The sequence below is a fragment of the Rhineura floridana genome, chromosome 2 (genome assembly GCF_030035675.1).
Source record: "Rhineura floridana isolate rRhiFlo1 chromosome 2, rRhiFlo1.hap2, whole genome shotgun sequence".
NCBI lineage: Eukaryota > Metazoa > Chordata > Lepidosauria > Squamata > Rhineuridae > Rhineura > Rhineura floridana.
Window position 1 is genome coordinate 1,916,178 of NC_084481.1, and position 18,549 is coordinate 1,934,726.

General features: G+C 40.4%; 2 protein-coding genes across 8 annotated transcripts in view; one reads left to right on the forward strand and one right to left on the reverse strand.

Annotated features, from left to right (window-relative positions):
• Positions 1 to 3,106, reverse strand: part of ABHD13 (abhydrolase domain containing 13) — a 29,692-nt gene extending 26,586 nt beyond the window's left edge. For 2 of the 4 annotated variants that reach the window (XM_061607575.1, XM_061607572.1), the window contains exon 1: positions 2,671 to 2,791. Coding sequence is in view for 2 of the 4 variants with exons in the window: in XM_061607574.1 (XP_061463558.1) it covers positions 2,798 to 2,816 (19 nt within the window). In the remaining 2 variants the exon portion in view is untranslated. The other 2 variants (XM_061607574.1, XM_061607571.1) reach the window with 2 other exon arrangements.
• Positions 2,838 to 13,082, forward strand: LIG4 (DNA ligase 4). 4 transcript variants are annotated; one of them, XM_061607569.1, is made up of 3 exons: positions 2,838 to 3,212; positions 3,700 to 3,777; positions 8,560 to 13,082. In XM_061607569.1, exon 3 carries the CDS (start codon positions 8,575 to 8,577, stop codon positions 11,305 to 11,307), a length of 2,733 nt encoding a protein of 910 aa, XP_061463553.1. In that variant the 5' UTR covers positions 2,838 to 3,212; positions 3,700 to 3,777; positions 8,560 to 8,574; the 3' UTR covers positions 11,308 to 13,082. The 4 variants fall into 4 exon arrangements, with proteins under 4 accessions (XP_061463553.1, XP_061463552.1, XP_061463551.1 ...); XM_061607568.1 differs by lacking the exon at positions 3,700 to 3,777; XM_061607567.1 differs by lacking the exon at positions 3,700 to 3,777 and having other exon boundaries at positions 2,838 to 3,104.
• Positions 13,083 to 18,549: the final 5,467 nt, after the last annotated feature.

The following is an 18,549-nucleotide window of genomic DNA, read 5'->3' on the forward strand; positions in this document are numbered from 1 at the left end:
GCAACAGCAAGAACATAACAAACAATGGCTTGGATCCTAAGGTAAGTTAACTTAAGGAAGTTAAAGAAAGGAACATTTTCACATCAACTTCTTCCCTGCAGCCCATGAGCTCTATCCCATATTGTGCAAGAGAATCTCAGAGGGGCTTTTCAGATGTGTAGGGGAAAGGAGAGAATGGGGAAAATCCTTGTATGAGGATTCTAGACACTGTTAAAAATTAAGAATGGAACTGAAAGTAATCAGAAAATATGGTATTTTATTTATTTTAAAAAATCAGGCAGGAGTAGCCAACATGGTGCCTTCCAGATGTTGCTGGACTATAACTTCCATCCGCCCCAGTCAGCATGGACAATGGCCAGGGATAATGGGAGTACGAGTCCCTCAACATCTGGAGGACCCCATGTTGGCTACCCTTCTTTTAATAATAATAATAAAAATAAAATTTTATTTCTAAGCCGCCTATCTGGCCGAATTTTAGGGTAATTACCTTCACAAGGCTGCTTCCATACACTATTAAGACACAAAACACCAAGACATTAAAAAGTATACAATACTAGCAAATAAAACCAAGAATCATAAAAACTAATTTAACCAGCAAAATATCATTTAAAACCTGCTAAGCCTTCAAAAGCTTATAGCTAGTTAAAACCCATAGGACAACAGCATATTTTACATAAAAGTCATCTGAAATAGACTAATGCCTGCTTAAAAGCTTGCAAAGAAGGAGCCATCTGTACTATCTATCCTCCATGGATACTGTACAGTTAGGTTTTCATATCCAGAAACAGGACATAGAGCACTCGAAGGAGTAAAGATGGTGTTCAAAGTCACAAAAAGTTTATTAAAGTCTGTATTTCTTCACTATCATGGATGCTAACCTCAAAAAACAGGAATGGGATTATATTAATGGCTATGGTAAATCTGTCAAAGGTTATCTCAATTAAAAAAACTTTAATTAGATTATAGTTTTGATGAACATCTTGTACCAGAAATTTGTCTTATTCATTTCCAGAAAATATTTGTTTCTTTAATGACAGGCTGAAATGTTCAGACACAGCAACACTCACAAACTCCACTATGCATCCTAGAGTGAAGTTCCCAGTGATCTTCCCAGGGTGATGTTAATCTTTCACAAGCAAGTTGTAAGCTATTACATAAAAACTCTAATGATATGATTATATTTTTAAACTTAAGAAACACCCAGACAGGTTTCTTGGATTTCCATTATGATTTTCTCCACAGCTTCTGAAGTGTCATCTTCCTGCTATTACCATGGTGCCTTATAGACTTGAGGCCATATACATAGTTACTTTGAAGCATTAGGACTTCCAAGTAAAAACACACAGGCTTATTAAAAAAAACACAGCAAATAAAAACACACAGCAATATTAAGCAATAATACTCAGAAGAAAGTCTACCATTGTAAGCATATTGTAAGCATATCTCACTGAAATAAATGTGAACTTGGAGTATCTTTCCTACTTGAGATAAAAAAAAGTCTCAGTACTAAACTCCTTGGAATTTATTTCCAAGTAAAATTACTCAGAGCGAAATAACACAACTGTAGAACGATCTTAGGTAGCAGGGCTCGAAAGTCTGGTGCCCTCGAGTTGCTGTCCGTCAGAATAGGCAACACCGGGCTACGCCGGCATCAAAGCACGCTAGTATTTTGCGTGGGATGTGGCAAGTGCCTACACTCCACAGAACCAGGCGGGGGACGGGCGGGGGTGTTGAAACAAAAGGCGCCCCAGAGACTCACTCATGAAAACACGGAGGCAGCTTGCAGAGACAAGGAGACCTTCCTGCGGCACCTGGAACCCCCTCCGCGCAAAGTAATGGCCACCAGCTTGGATGGCTTTAAAAGATTAGACAAATTCATGGAGGACAGGGCTATCAATGGCTACTAGCCATGATGGCTGTGCTCTGCCACCCTAGTCAGAGGCAGCATGCTTCTGAAAACCAGTTGCCGGAAGCCTCAGGAGGGGAGAGTGTTCTTGCACTCGGGTCCTGCTTGCGGGCTTCCCCCAGGCACCTGGTTGGCCACTGTGAGAACAGGATGCTGGACTAGATGGGCCACTGGCCAGATCCAGCAGGCTCTTCTTATGTTCTTACTTCTTTACTCAGCGCATAGTTAAACTATGGAATTTGCTCCCACAAGACGCAGTGATGGCCACCAGCTTGGATGGCTTTAAAAGATTAGACAAATTCATGGAGGACAGGGCTATCAATGGCTACTAGCCGTGATGGCTGTGCTGTGCCACCCTAGTCAGAGGCAGCATGCTTCTGAAAACCAGTTGCTGGAAGCCTCAGGAGGGGAGAGTGTTCTTGCACTCGGGTCCTGCTTGCGGGCTTCCCCCAGGCACCTGGTTGGCCACTGTGAGAACAGGATGCTGGACTAGATGGGCCACTGGCCTGATCCAGCAGGCTCTTCTTATGTTCAACGTAAGCACACATCACCGTCTGTTGCTATAGGAAAAGGAGCGCCTTCTCGGTACTGGCGCAGGCGAAAGGGGAGGAAATATTGCCGCCATGCGACCCACCGGGTCCCCGAGAGCAGCTCCGAGGAACGAAGTCGCGGAAGAGATACCCGCCCCGCGGGGCGAACAGGCGGGGCAAAGCGGGGAGAAGAAAGACCTAGGCCTGACCCAGGCCTCTCCCAGGCTCTCCTACCTCAGCCTCCAGCGCCCCACTCGGTCCGACGGAGCCCCAGCACGCCGAGCTCATCGCTCCCCTGGGTGGGACAGACTGTCTCCCCTTCCCTGCTCCCTCCCAGGCCGAGAACTCTTCACATACTCACCACTTCCGGGAAACCGCATAAACGGCGCGGGCAAATGCTTCCGGGACAAAGCTTGAAGGACAATGAGATCTCGAGCAAGCCTGCCAGGAAGCTCCACAATACCAAACTCCCGCGGTAGGAGGAGCTTGACGAGTAGACGAGATTCTCGCCCGCGCGCAGGAGAACGAGCGGAGCGGAGCAGGGAGCGGCCCGCTTTTCCTGTCTGTTCCCGCGCGGTGAGAGCGCGGCTTTGTGTCCGTGGAAACCGCTGAACTGTTCACCTTGAGGGGGCGGAAGGTCTGCCTTGGCGCTGCGCTAGTCCGTCAAGGTGGGAAGGGAAGGCGAATGTGGAGCGCGAAGCTCTTGCATGCAACAATACTTCCGTATGCTGAAAAGCGTTCTGTAGATTCTGCACTAGGAGGAGGAGGATGTGGAGGTGATTTAGACAAACGAGTGCCCAATCCCAGCTATATTAACATATCTGATTTTTCCACTGATGTCTTTGAGTAGCTCCCGCATTTAAACTTTAAAAATAAATATTAAAACTGCTCAGTAGTGTGACCTATCCAGACAATGAGATGGTTCTTTCTACCATTTTTATACATATGTGTCTCTTCCTCCTTTTCCAGCCATGCTGCTGGATCAGACCAAAAGCTCATCAAATCCAGCGTCTATTCTATCAGTGGCCAACCAAATGCCTATGGGAAGCACTCATGCAGGACATGAGTGCAACAGAAGTCTCCCCACTTCATCTTCATTGGATGGCCCCGCATTCTAGTATTATGCAAGAGAGAGAAAAACTTTTCTCTGTGCACTTTCTCCACACCTTATATAATTTTATACACAGCTATCATGCCCATCCACCCCTGCTCACTCATCTTTTTTCTAAACTAAAAAGCCCCAAATGTAATTTTTCCTTACAGGGGAGTTGTTCCAGCACCTTGATCATTTTAGCTACCCCTTTCTGAATATTTTCCAGCTCTACAACATCCTTTTTTGAGGTGAGACAACCAGAACTGTACACGGTATTCCAAGTGTGGTATCACCATAGATTTGCATAACAGACATTATGATATTGATAGTTTTATTTTAAAACCCTTTCCTAATGATCCATAATATTAGATTTGCCTGTTTTACAGCTGCCACATAGTGAGTTTACATCATTATCAGGCTGTCTGCTCTGATCCAAAGATCTTTTTTCCCCCACATCTACTTTAGAAGACGTCTGAAACAAATATTAGCCATTCCCCCGGTTTGAAGAGATCCTTTTGGATCTCCTTGCAATCCCTTTTTGTTCTAACCACCATGAACAATTTGATATCATCAGCAAACTTGGCTGCATCACAGTTCACCATTAACTGTAGGTCATTTATGCACAAATTAAAAAATACAGACCCCAATACCTCTCTCCTTGAAGGATTCCACTTTCTACATTCTTCCATCGGGAGAACTGTCCATTTATTCCTACTCTTTGCTTCCTGTTTCTCAGTGATTGGTGAACTGTAAAAGGACCTATCCTTATATCTCCCATGTCTGCTAAGGTTATTCAGGAGTCCTTGGTAAGGTACTTTATGAAAAGCTTTTTGAAAGTTATAACACAAAATGTCAGCTAGTTGATCTCTATATGCTTGTGGGCACTGTTAACAAAACTTTAAAAGGCTTGTGACTTCCTTCAGTTGTTTTTATAATGACCAGGTAGAATAGAAGCTGCGTAAAAGGCACTCAGTGAAGCTGGTCTTTCAGCAGAGTTAATTGAATGAGTGCTGCTTCTCATCTCTCTCACATAGCCTGCTGGAATATGCTAGTATTATATCTATCTGTCTAGATATGCTCTTTTTTAAAAAGCAAACACTCCAGTTTGCCTGTTTCTGTTTAGAGCATTTTAGCATTAGAGTATAAACATCTATAATTGTGTCTCTCTCCAACTGTCTTTGGCACCTATGTTTTATCCTATCATTCTTTGACTTCTCTGAATTGCTATTGTGTGCCTCTGACCTTTCCTCTGTTTCAGCAGTCATAACCATTTGCACTTTCATCCTTTATGGATGATATGTTCCAAACTGGATGCTCCTAGGCTCCTATCAACTTTTCCCCAGCAAGTCGTTAAAAAGCTGCTCTGCCTTTTTTATTTTACCAGCCGAGATCCATTCAACTACATTTCCCCATATCATTAGTGCCAAAATGTATTACCACCACTGATTCCTCCACAGCATTATCTACCAGGATAGTTAAACATGTGACATCCCCAACCTTTGTATCAGGCAGGCAAATTGCCATAAATATCACCAGGTGTGGTTCAAGTACTGAGTTTATCTGACTCCAGTGAGTAGAAATTTGAAAGGGGATTTAGGTCAGTTTAGACCCCACAAATGGGAATGTTTTTGGTCAGGAATGGATAATGTATGGTAACTAAGGAGGGGTTAAGGGGTGGGTGTAGGTAGTTGAAGTTCTTAAGGGAATGCAAGGGACTGATTTCCCTGTGGATTTGTATCAAAAACAAACTAGTTTCTGACTGGTTTTAATCAACTGAAAACTGAAAATTTTGCCTTGGCTTATATGCCGCCCTTTTAACCTAATACTAAAGCCTACACTGAGCTTGAGCTAAAAGCTAAGATCTTAAACTAACTTTCCCACTAGCTAACTATAGTAGAACTATTTCTGGTTCTGTTGTACTGAAGTCCCTCAAGGCTACTCTGCTAGAGTTGAGTGCAAACTTAAGTTTCTACAGGCTTATCACCCATGGCTCCTGAGCTGTAGGTTGTTACAGAATGTAAATCCTAGCACATAGCACCTGGAAATCCTGGAAGCAGAGATCCCTGAACATTCTACAGCAATACCATTTTACATCTAAGTCCCCTCTTTTATTGAATAAGAGTAAAGTAAGTGCACAGATCGCTCAACACTATATGGATCGAGAGGCTAGCCATCCTTAATTCCAAATTTTCAAGGTGGTATAGTCTCTATAAACTTGACCACTCAAGGGCTGATTACTTGTCATATCTCCATTCTGTACATTTAAGACATGCTTTTACAGCCCTCAGATTCCAGACTATGCCCACTGCCCTCATCTCTGGCCGTTACCTTCAACTTCCGCGAGAATAAAGACAGTGCATCTGCTTGCTAGGAAAGGTGGAAGATCTCCCACATTATCTCTTAGATTGCCCACTCTATATCCAACCAAGATCCATCTATTTGGATCCCCTGATCAGTACCTTAGGTTCCAAAGATATAGATCAAATTATCTCCTTTCTTCTTGCAGATAAAGACCCTCAAGTCACAAATAAGGTGGCACATTTTGCTTTTGTTGCCCAAAAGTTGAGGGCTAAACATTACAATGTTCTTGGATCTTAGAGATCTTTTGGTTATAAATGTATACACATACTTCTATGTTTTAACGGTTTTAAAGTGATTCTATTTTAATGCTGTTTTAATTGTAAAATTTTAATATGTTTGTTTTATGTTCTTAATTGTGTTGGCCTATGGCCTGGCAAATAAACTTGACTGACATAGCACCTTTGCTATACCCTTATTAATTTTAATTACTTTTAAATAGGTAGTACGTACCATGTTCTGGCTCAGCTTCTTAACTCTGCTGTTACCTTGGCTTGGCGCTTCATCGCTTAGGACTCCCCTCTTGCTCTTCCTCTCAGCTGGTCCCCGTTCTGAGCAATTGAATCCTTATGGGATTGTTTTAGAGGTTCCACTTTTTTAGAAGAAGATTTTTGAGCAATTACAAACCTTCGGTTTATTCCGAGTCTGCTGATTGCTTCTTCTTGTGTGTGAATTGTTACTTTATGGCTACCACTTGACAAGTATGGGACTCTAATGACCACCACTGTTGTACCCAAAGGGAGAGGGCAGGCATGCGAGTGAGCAGTGATGGCTCCATGTGCAAGGAGTATGTATGATGAGTGGATCTCAGGATTTCTGATTGTTGGGGGGGGGTTATGGAGCTTTTTTCTGTGTAAACTACCAGGTACTTGGAAACTAGGAGATCTCCCTGCTAACCCTGTACATTTTTTCCATAGTAGTTAGTCCTCTGTCCCTACTTGCACATAATTGATTGACAGTGCTTGGAGGTGGCGATGGGCTGGATGTGGGCCAATAAATTGAGACTGAATCCTGAAAAGACAGAGGTGTTTTGTGTCCCGAGTTCTCACGTCTGGGAGGTGGGGAGATGGCCTGGATGGGTTTGCACTCCCCTAGAGGGAGCAGGTCTGCGACTTGGGGGTACTCCTGGAGCCAACTCTGTCACTGGAGGCTCAGGTGGCTAGGAGTGCCCTTTTCCAGCTTCGGCTGGTCCACCAGCTTCAGCCCCTTTTGGACAGAGATGACTTGGCTACAGTACTCCATTGCATTATTCTGATGAGCTCTATGTGAGGCTGCCCTTGAAGACAACTTGGAAACTTCAACTGGCCCAAAATGCAACAGCCGGATTACTGGCTAGGGTTCCCTTTTAGATCTCATATAATTCCTGTTTTAAAACAGCTGCATCGGTTGCCAGTTTGTTTCTGGGCATAAGTCAAGGTGCTCACACTAGGGTTTAAAGCCCAAAACTACTTAGGTCCCAAATACCGGAAAGACCTCCTCCTTCACTGCAGTCCCTCTTGGGCATTGAGATCAGCAGAGGGAAGCTTGGGGGCTGGCCTGGGAGAGGGCGGTCTCTGTGGCAGCCCCTGAGTTGTGGAACTCCCCACTGAGGTTTGTCTGGCAACTTTGCTGTACAGTTTTAGGCAAATGCTGAAGACACACCTCTTTACCCTGGCCTTTTGATACCTGAGACATATTTTGGGACTCACCCTATTTTGGGATTTTAGGTGGTTTTTTAATTGATTTTAATATTGTATTTTTAAATTGTTGTAACCCACCCTGGGACCTTTGGCTGAAGGGCAAGTAATTGATGATGATGATGGTGATATTTAATTGGTACAGTATCTGTCTTATGCTAGTTGCTAGTATGTAATGAATTTGTATGCAGTGCTTGAAGTTACCAAACAACTAATCTTTTTTTTTCCTGGAGCAAGTCTATGAGTCATCCTTAAGAACTGCCCTTAACTGTGTATGGAATTTCAAAATTCTGAAGGTTTTGGAAGATTGTGATGATGTGGGGGGGGAAATCATCAAATTGTTTAGGAACAAAACTTGATACTGTTTTCTTATTTTAACTTAGGGGAAATCTATGTTGAAATACTTTATTATAAATATTATACCAAACTGTTGTTAATGTCATATTTTAAAACCTTGGGTGAAGGGTGGGTAATAAATGATTATGATGAAGAAGAAGATGTACTCAGAAGTAAGCCCCACTGAGCACAGTGAAACTTATTCCAAGGTGAATGTTCTAGGGTTCTAGCCTAAAGTTTCCTTGCTAAGTGTTTCAAGTGACATTCTGCTTTGCCTTTGAATCTCACTTGAGATGGTGTATATTTGCTTACCTGGGAATAAGCTCAATCGAATTCAATAGACTTCCTTCTGAGTAGACATGATTAAGATTGCAGCCTAAGAATGCAACCCTATGTATGCTGATTTGGGACAAAATTCCTTTAAACTCTGGAAGACTTACTTCTGCCTAGGATCAGACTGCATATGGTTCACTGCAGCACAACTAGTCCAAATAGTAAGGTTAAGCTTCTACCTCACTATAGCAGAAAAATAAAAAGGAATTTTTAATTCATTTTAAATGTGGAGCCATATAACTCATTCAAAGAAAAAGTGTTAATAAATAGGGAGAGTCTTAACATTTGAAAACAAAATCCATGTATTTTTCTTTTCTTTTTTTGTAGTGAAAAAGAATCAAGATGTCTTCTGTCCCTGTTTCCAGTTCTCCTTCCCAGCTTACTGTGGCATCACAAGTTCCTTTTGAAGATCTCTGTTCAACATTAGAACGAATACAAAAATGCAAATCCCGATCAGAGAAAACCAAGTGGTTCAAGGAGTTTTTAGATTCCTGGAGGAAATTTCATGATGCACTTCATAAAAATGAGAAAGATGTGACAGACTCTTTTTATCCTGCAATGAGGCTTATTCTTCCACAGTTAGAACGAGAGAGGATGGCTTATGGAATCAAAGAAACTCTGCTTGCTAAGTTGTATATTGAACTGTTAAATCTTCCCAAAGATGGCAAAGATGCTTTACAGCTGTTAAATTATCGAACACCTACTGGCTCACGGGGGAATGCTGGAGATTTTGCTGTGATTGCCTATTTTGTGTTGAAACAAAGATGCCTCAGGAAAGGTCAACTGACCATACAACAAGTGAATGATCTTTTAGATTCAGTTTCTAATAACAACGCTGCTAAAAGGAAGGATCTGGTCAAAAAGAGTCTTCTTCAGTTAATAACTCAGAGTTCAGCACTTGAACAGAAATGGTTGATCAGGATGATAATAAAAGATTTGAAACTTGGTGTCAGCCAGCAAACCTTACTTTCTCTCTTCCATCCTGATGCTGTAGAATTGCACAGTGTTACGACTGATTTGGAGAATGTTTGTAGACAGTTACACAATCCTTCTGTATTTCTCAGTGATGTTTCTATTACGTTATTTTCTGCCTTTAAACCAATGCTTGCTGCTATTGCCAACATACAACAAATTGAAAAACAAATGAACAATCAGAGTTTCTACATAGAAACCAAATTAGATGGTGAGCGAATGCAGATGCACAAAGATGGAGATGTTTACAAGTATTTTTCCCGAAATGGATATGATTATACTCAGCAGTTTGGAGCTTCACCACTTGAAGGTTCATTGACTCCATTTGTTCATAATGTATTTAAAAATAATATTCAAAACTGCATTCTGGATGGTGAAATGATGGCCTACAATCCAACCACAGAGACCTATGTACAGAAGGGAAGCAAATTTGACATCAAAAAGATGACAGATGATTCAGAATTACAGACATGCTTCTGTGTGTTTGATGTTCTAATGATTAATGACCAAAAGTTGGGTCATGAGATGTTAAGCAATAGATATGAGATGCTAAATAACAGTTTTACACCAATAGCAGGTCGTTTGCAGATTGTTCCTAAAAATCAAGCTAACAGTCGGAAAGAAGTAATAGATGCTCTGAATGAAGCAATAGATCACAGGGAAGAAGGAATTGTGGTAAAAGATCCTATGTCAACTTACAAGCCAGACAAACGTGGGGAAGGATGGTTCAAGATCAAACCAGAGTATGTCAGTGGGCTGATGGATGAGCTAGACCTTTTAATTGTTGGAGGCTACTGGGGGAAAGGGCATCGTGGTGGTATGATGTCACATTTTTTATGTGCGGTTGCTGAGACTCCTCTACCTGGTGAAAAACCATCTGTGTTCCACACTATTTGTCGTGTTGGTTCTGGTTACACTATGAAAGAGCTTTATGACCTTGGCTTGAAATTGGCCAAATACTGGAAACCTTATCATAAAAGAAATCCTCCTTTTAATATTTTGTGTGGAACTGAGAAGCCTGAAGTCTATATTGAACCTTGTAATTCAGTCATTGTTCAGATTAAAGCAGCTGAGATTGTGAGTAGTGATATGTACAAAACTGATTATACATTACGTTTCCCTCGTATTGAGAGGATAAGAGAAGATAAAGAATGGCATGACTGCATGACTCTTGACATTCTAGAGCAGCTCAGAGGCAAAGCTTCTGGAAAGCTAGCAACTAAGCACCTTGATATAGGTGATGATGAGCCACAAGATAAGAAACGTAAAACTGTGCCCAAGATTAAAAAAATTGGTCTAATGGATTGTTTTAAAGCTCCTGATCTTTCTAATGTAAACCAAATTTCCAGTATATTTGAAAATGTTGAGTTTTGTGTTATGACAGGGACACGAAACTCTTCAAAATATGAGTTGGAAAGTAAAATAGCAGAATACGGTGGCAGCATAGTACAAAATCCTGGTCCGGAAACCTATTGTGTGATTGCAGGAATTGAAAATGTCAGAGTGAAAAATATTATTTCTTCCAACAAGCATGATGTTGTGAGAGCGGAGTGGCTTGTACAGTGCTTTCAAACCAGAACATTTGTGCCTTGGCAGCCTGCTTTCATGATTCACATGTCTCCAGAAACAAAGCACCATTTTGCTTGTGAATATGACTGCTATGGTGATAGCTACACAGGTGATACTGATATTGACCAACTAAAGGAGGTGTTCTCAAGAATGAATAACTTTCAGGAGGAGATCTCTCGGGATGTGATTGCTGACATAGAAGCACGTTATTCATGGGAAAGCTCTCCATTAAGTATGTTTAGGCAGTACACCATTTACCTGGCCCTTTCTGATGAACTGAGCAATTCAGGTGCTAAGATTAAACAAACAAAACTGTTAACTAAAGCGCTGATACTTCGCTTTCATGGAGCAAAAGTAGTCTCACAGCTTGAGGAGGGTGTGTCCCATGTAATCAGCGGAGATCGTGCTGATCTGAAGGAGATAAAGACTGTGAGAAGAATGTTCAAAAGGAAGTTTAAAATTGTGTCTGAGCACTGGGTAAAGGATTCTATAAAGGCTGGGGAGTTACAAAATGAAAATGTTTACTTAATTTAAATATGATTTTATTTAGTAGGAAATAAATTATTTTGGTTAACTTCATTTATCTATTTAAAAGAATTCTGCCAGGCCCTTTTTAATACTTTTTTGAAGTTTGTAGTTAAATAATAAGTATGATAATGAGAGGAGTTTTCAATACAGTGCTGAAAAAGAGGCAATTTTAAATTTTCTCTAGAATTTATTTAGATGCTAATTTCGCTTTTATAGAAAATACAGCTGTTTTGCTGTTTAAAACCCAATTTGCAATGAGTTAATCTGGAGTATGTGAACCTGAAAAAATTTAGTCCTACTTAAACTAAATGAGGCTGTAATCAAAGCAAGCCTAATGCCCTCCACTGCAGCAGAGCTGGCATGAGGGTATTAGGTCTCACTCTATTGATGGCTCTGCTAGCACAGAGTATCCTGATGTGCCCACCAAAACCACAGGCAGGTAGAAACCACTGCCAGCGGTATCCTCACTGGCAATAGTCAGTGTACTGTAAGCCCTGAAATTGAGCTAGAGAAGAACTGGGCCGATCAAGGATGCACTGGTTCCTAAGCTGGTCCAGGGCCCTCTGCTGTGGCAGCCTGGAACTATCACAGCAAATAACTGCTGTCTTTCCATCCTGGCAGGTGTGAGGGGCAGGGCCTCGGATGAGGTGGTGACTCTGCAGCCCTGCTTCCATCCGGGTTAGGGTTGCTCCTTAAGGCTTCAGACCAATGCTGCGATTTAACGGGTTTGTGGATGAGGCTAATAATAATTAAGAGTAGTATCAATTTATATTATCTCATTAATATTATCTTATAATAATGACAACTTTTAAATGAATAATTGTCGTTTAAGTAGGAAATAACTGTCTATTATAACACAATGATGCTATCATTATTTATTCTCTAGCACAGCCTTTCCCAACCAGTGTGCCTCCAGATGTTGTTGGACCACAAGTCCCATCTTTCCTGACCATTGGCAATGCTTGCTGAGGCTGATGGGAGTTGTGGTCCAACAACATCTGGAGTCACACTGGTTGGGAAAGGCTGCTCTAGCAGCTATCAAAATAATTCAAAGTGGCTTGTCAGCCAATTTTAGAAAATACCAAGAATTACTGTCTTTTAAAATAAATTAGACAAAAGCCAGTCTTATGCATGTTTATACATTCAAAATAAACTCATTAAAATTTCAAATTATAATCCTAAATGCAACATTAAAAAGTTATTGCGGCTATTCCAACAGAGTTATTTTTAGACTTCAGTCCCACCGAGGTGGGACTGAAGGTGGTTGAACCATCTTCTCCAAAGTCCTCCAGGGCTCTTGGTGGCAGGAAAGAAATGAGGGTGGAGCAGCAATCCAGCACTCCTGTCCTTTTACCAGCTATTTTTATAAATTAGCTCTTTTCATCCCACTGGGAACAACAGGAGGGGAATCAGAGGGAGAGATTTACTCCAGTTCCTAAGCTGGTTCCCCTTTTTGGCCCTTACCAACGTTAGAGTTCAAAAAAGTGTTGGATGTTTCCATAGCAGTGGAATGTGGGCTTCCGACGTTCAATCTCCCCAATTATGGAGAGGAGCCTCAGTGTACCCTATGACCCCTGGGGTACACTCCCAGGGGCCACACAATCTCAGCTTTAGGACTCTAATTTGAATTAAACGTTTAAACAAAATCAGATCAGGACATTCATTTCCTTTGCCAGTTGTATAGGAAGAAAATGTTTTCTCACAATGTATTTTATTTTCATCTGTGTTTTAGAAATATTCTGTCAGGAATTATACAAATAAAATACCTTTTTTAAAAACAATTTCTAATTTGAAATCAACTTGCTGGGAACACTTTGTAATGTATTTCAAGTGTACTGGGAACACTTTTTGATATATTTTGAACATTGACGATACTGATGTTGAAGGATTTTTCCAAATGTTTCCTTTTAATTTTTCTAGTAAGTGGCACAATTACTCATTAGGATTTCAAGCCAAATGAAAAAGAAGAGGACTGTGATATTGCTTCCTTCTAATTTGTCCCTTAGGTAATTTACTATACTTCTAGAACAAGAGTGGGGAAATGTATGAATCAAAGGCCTGTGTAAGAGCTCTGCTGGATTAGATCAAATGCTTATCTAATCTAGCATTCTGTCCTAGTGATCAGCCAGACGCCTGTGGGAAATTCACAAGCAGGATATGAGTGCAATAGCACTCTCCAGCTCATGATTGCCAGCAACTGGTTTTCAGAATCAGTGTCCCTGATACTGGAGGTAATATAGCCATTATTATTTTTTTATCATTAATTTTTATTCAAATTTTCAAAAACATAACAAAACAAAAATAATTAAACAATAAAATAAAATGTTGACTTCCAATTTGTCGCAGATCAGTTATGGGTCTACAATATATAACAATCCTGTCTCTTAAATTATATTACAAAATCACTTTCCTCCAGTAATTATCTTAGTTAATCATCAAATCTCATAAACATTACTTTATTCTTTCCACAAAAAGTCAAAGAGAGGTTTCACTTCCTTGAGAAATATATCTATCAATTTTTCTCCAAATAAACATATCGATTAATCCATCTCATCAAATTTATTAGGTCCAATAATTTCAGTAGCCATTCTTCCATTATCAGTATCCCATAATAATCTTGCTGTCATAGCCATAGTCATATAATAAGAGTCTAATGGGAATTTCCTTTCTCACAAATATTTAATCCATCTCATCAAATCTGTTAAATCCAATAATTTCAATAGCCATTCTTCCATTATCAATGTTAATTCCATCTTCCATCTTCAATAATCCTGTTAAATCCAGTAATTTCAGTAGCCATTCTTACATTGTCAGTATCCCATAATAATCTTGCTGTCATAGCCATAGTCATATAATAAGAGTCTAATGGGAATTTCCTTTCTCACAAATATTTCCTTGCCATCAATTCTGAATATGTTGCTGAAATATTGTTGTAAAGTCATATCTCTGATCTTTTTTTTTTACATAATGCACTGGCACATCTCTTGAGAGTTTGTCCATTGTCACATGTCTGTAATTAATTCCATAGATTTTTTCTATGTCAAGCTCCATCACATCATTCCAGTCCAGAAATTTATCCAAGACATTAATATCTCTAATATCTTCATTAATTTCTTCAGAGACAATGTTGAATTCCAAACAGTAAACTTTATCTCTAATATCCATAAAATCCAGGTCTTTTTCCGATTCCACATTTGTTCCAATCTCCAGGGCTTGGATCTTCTCTTTAATTTTTCTTTTCTCATCTCTGATCTCATCAATCTCTCACAAGATCCCCTATTTCTTTAAGCTCCTGGTTCATTTTGCCAAATTCAATTTTCATCTCCATTCTACCCTGTCTCAGGGTTTGTTTCGTTATCTCAATCTCATCCATTATTTTCTGAAACATAATTACTTCCAGATTCTCAGCCACTTTCTTGATTGCCATTCTTAAAACCACGAAGAAAAAAAAAACCACTTCTTATTTCAGCAACAATTGGGTTAATATTTCAAGCCTGATGACATCACAGTGTAGACAACACAGCCTGCCTTATCTCTTATATGTTCAGGAATGCAAAACAAATTTAGTTCACAGCTTCAGAACAGTTAGTGGCGTCGTGAACAAGCAGATTCGTCAAAATGAAATAGACCAAAAAAAAATAGTCCCAGACATATAATACTCCAAAGTTCATAAATCAAATTTATTTATTTATCTCCTCGGAATAGAAATCCCTCATCCGTTTGTATCTTTAAAATTCACAATTCCAGGTCAGCTTTTTGCAATCAAAACAAAGATAAGCTTTTTCAATTTCTTTCCTCCTTAATTTCATATATAAAAGAGAAGAGTTATAACTCACCCAGAAATTCTTTATAGCAGATTCATTGACAAATCTCTATTTGCTGCAACAATTTAAACCAGATGAAAAAAATAGAAAGAAGAGTGCTTGCCTGTTAGAATCCGTTTTTCTTTGAAGGAAAGATAAACGTGTCGCTTAATCAGTTAGAACTTGTTTGAAAATCCGTCCGGCATTGCTGGCTGAACCTTCTCTCATAAATTAATGAAATCCAGTCCTCCCAACTAACACAGGCTTTTGTGGTTAATCTCTACGTTTCTCCCTGCCCGGGAGAAAATCTTTACCAGTCAAAAAGAATGTTCTGACTGATTTTAAAACTGAAAAAGCTTCTTCTGAGACGAGAGCTCGTCTCAAAAGCAGGCACAGGCGAAGTCACCCTTCCCGGAAGTCCGAGGTAATATAGCCATTATGACTGGTAGCTGATGATAGCTTATCCTTCATAAATTTGTCTAATCCCCTTTTAAAACCATCCATATTGAAGTCATCACTACATTTTGTGGTAACGAATTATTAACTATGTGCTGTGTAAAGCAGGACTTGTTTTTGTCTATCCTGAGTCCCCCATCATTCACCATTATTGGATGACCCCAGGTTCTAGTATGAGAGAAGGAAAATATAAAATATGTAGGGATAAAGAGAACTATTACAATAGTTACTGTATAGAAATAGAAGAGGACAACAAAAAGGATAGAACAACAGCCTTATTCCAAAAGATTAGAGAAATTAAATTTAAACCAAGAGTAGGGATGTTGAATAATCAACAGGAACATGCCTTTCTGCACCTTTTCCACCACTAAATATCCGTGTTGAGGTTAAGCTACCAGAACTGAGCCAGGTTCAAGGTAATTCTATTAATTTACAAAGCCTGAGCTACTTAGGTCCAGGATACCTTAGGGATCACTGGAATCCTTATATCCCAGCTCGGTCACTGAGATCATCTGTAGGAGCTGATTGCCTCCTGAGTTGGTGAGACTCATTTAATAGCAACCAGAAATTGAGCCTTTAGTGTCATTGGACCAGTCTTGTGGAATGCTCTGCCAATAGAGATTGAACAGGGTTTTAAACCCTAATCAAACATACAGTTGGGTGGGGAGGAGAGGCACATCTCTCACCCCATCTCCGACCATATTTTATTTTATTTCTATCCCACCCTTCCAGTAGGAGCCCAGGGCGGCACACAAAAGCACATGACTGTACAAAGCCCCTGAATCAGTTCACGGTCCAAATCCAGGTCTGGTTCTCCCCAAGTCCGATGAGTGCTGCTCCAAATCACCAGATTGGGCCCATGATCAGCTTAGGCAGCCTGTGCATAGCCTTAATTACTGTGTTGCACTGATTCAATTCATCAGATTTCTATTATGCCCACTGCATCTTTTGAAACCAAGTACTCAGCTCCCCACCTTGGCTTGGAGGCTTCTGTACACATGTCTCTCTCCAAATGTCTGTCACATGTGTAACGTACAGTGGTGGCTGGTGACCACTGGACCAGGTGAGGCAGCTAATAGTTCATGGGGCATGGTCAAGTTGTTCTCCCCCTCCCCTGCATCTTCCTCCTTTGCAAACATACTGTGGACACTTAAGCATTGCAGTTCTACAAATAGCACCTGAAGTGCCTTACTTTGGTTCAGAAGGGGTCCCTGCTGTCAAGTTGCGTCTCTGTTGGGAGAAAGGTTGTGTGGACCCCACCTCTTCTGGCTCTTTCCCTATCCTGGTGCTCTGCAAAGGAACAGTGGACACTTGAGCATTGCAGTGTTATTCATACTTCGCACCTGAGTAGCTTACCTTGGTTCAGAAGGGATCACTGTTGTCACAATTTCTAGTGTGTGGGTTCATGTCACAATAATGATACATTTCTCAGGATAAGTCCCGCCAAATTCCATGGGGATTGTTTCCTGACAAGTATGTACAGGCTTGTAGAGTGAATTAGTTAAGGGGCCTCATGAATTTCCAGACCTATGGGGAAATATTCCCCTCCCCCAGCTTACTTTTTTTCCAGAATGTGGAATAAGTAAGAGGGATATTAAGTAGACTAGGACCTGGGAGCTATGAAACTCTCTGTGTGACCTTGGGCTGGTCACTCTCACAGCCTAACCTACCTCAAAGGGTTGTGAGGATAACATGGGGGAAAGGAAACCCATGAATGCCACCTTGAGCTCCTTAGAGGAATCATGGAATGGGCATAAATAAGGAATAATCCAAATAAAAAGTCTCTCCAGCTTGCCTGCCTCTGATTTTGTATTGGGGGACAGGGCAGGTTTGAAATCATGAAGAAAAATATTTTTTAAAAAAAATAAATAAAAAATTGGGACACAACCAGGATATTCAGGCGTAGAAACACTGGGCTTTACAAATAGGTCCTCTGCAAATCCAATGTGTGACTGTCTCCTGGGGCAGGCTTGCCTGGGTAGGGCATGCAGGCAGGGAGCAACCCATGCTCTTGTACGACATATAGGTTCTGCACACTGTGCCATCCCACTTTTTGTAATGATATTTTAAGCTTGCCAAAGTGTTTTTTATCTTTGTAACAACCCTATAAAGTAGATCCTAGTGCAATTTTAGCAAAAGAACAAAAGCCAGTACTAGCACCTTCATAACTAACATTTATTATGGCATAAATTATCCATTTCATCTGATGAATCATTCTTGGTAATCCATGAAAGTTTATTTATTTATTTGTTTCATTTATAGACCGCCCATAGCGAATAGCTCTCTGGGCGGTGTACAAAAGGTTAAAATACAAAATATGACAATAAAATCAAGCTACACACAATAACGTTATAAACATTTAAACAGTTAACAGTTAAAATGCCTGGGAGCGTGCCTGGAGTTTATGCAACTATACATTTGCTAGCTTTTAATGTGCTAGTGGACTACTGTTTTATTTCTGCTGTAAGCCATGGCTAGTGTGCTACCCCTTTGAAAATGTACCGGAGTAATGGCCCAGTGCCACATAATGAGCTTGTGGCAGAGAGGAGGAATTTCAAATTAGGTCTCCAGATCTTCTAGTGGACTTTTTAAATTTTTATTTTAAGTGTAAAGGCAAGACTTGCCAGCTGGCTTACTGAGAAGGAAAATGTGTTGGCGATAATCTACCCAATCAAAGCATGACAGTGCCTAAGGGGTTTACCTTGAGCAGGGAGATACATGATCAAGAATTATGAGAAATAAGATTCATTATTGGATACATTTTCCCCAATTGCTATAAAAGAGGCTAAATCAAGAGCGTTGGGTTACAACACCCTACTGGAAAGCTATTTCTGAATAGGAAATGCTGGAGGGTGCTTTTATTGTGGAGGAGCACCAATGGCTTTATTGCACAGCTAGAAAGATTCCTTTTTGTATTCAAATTTTTGGTATTTGCATCAATATAAAAAGGACTTGTCTGTATTGAATGTGAAAGAAATTGAGTCCTCAT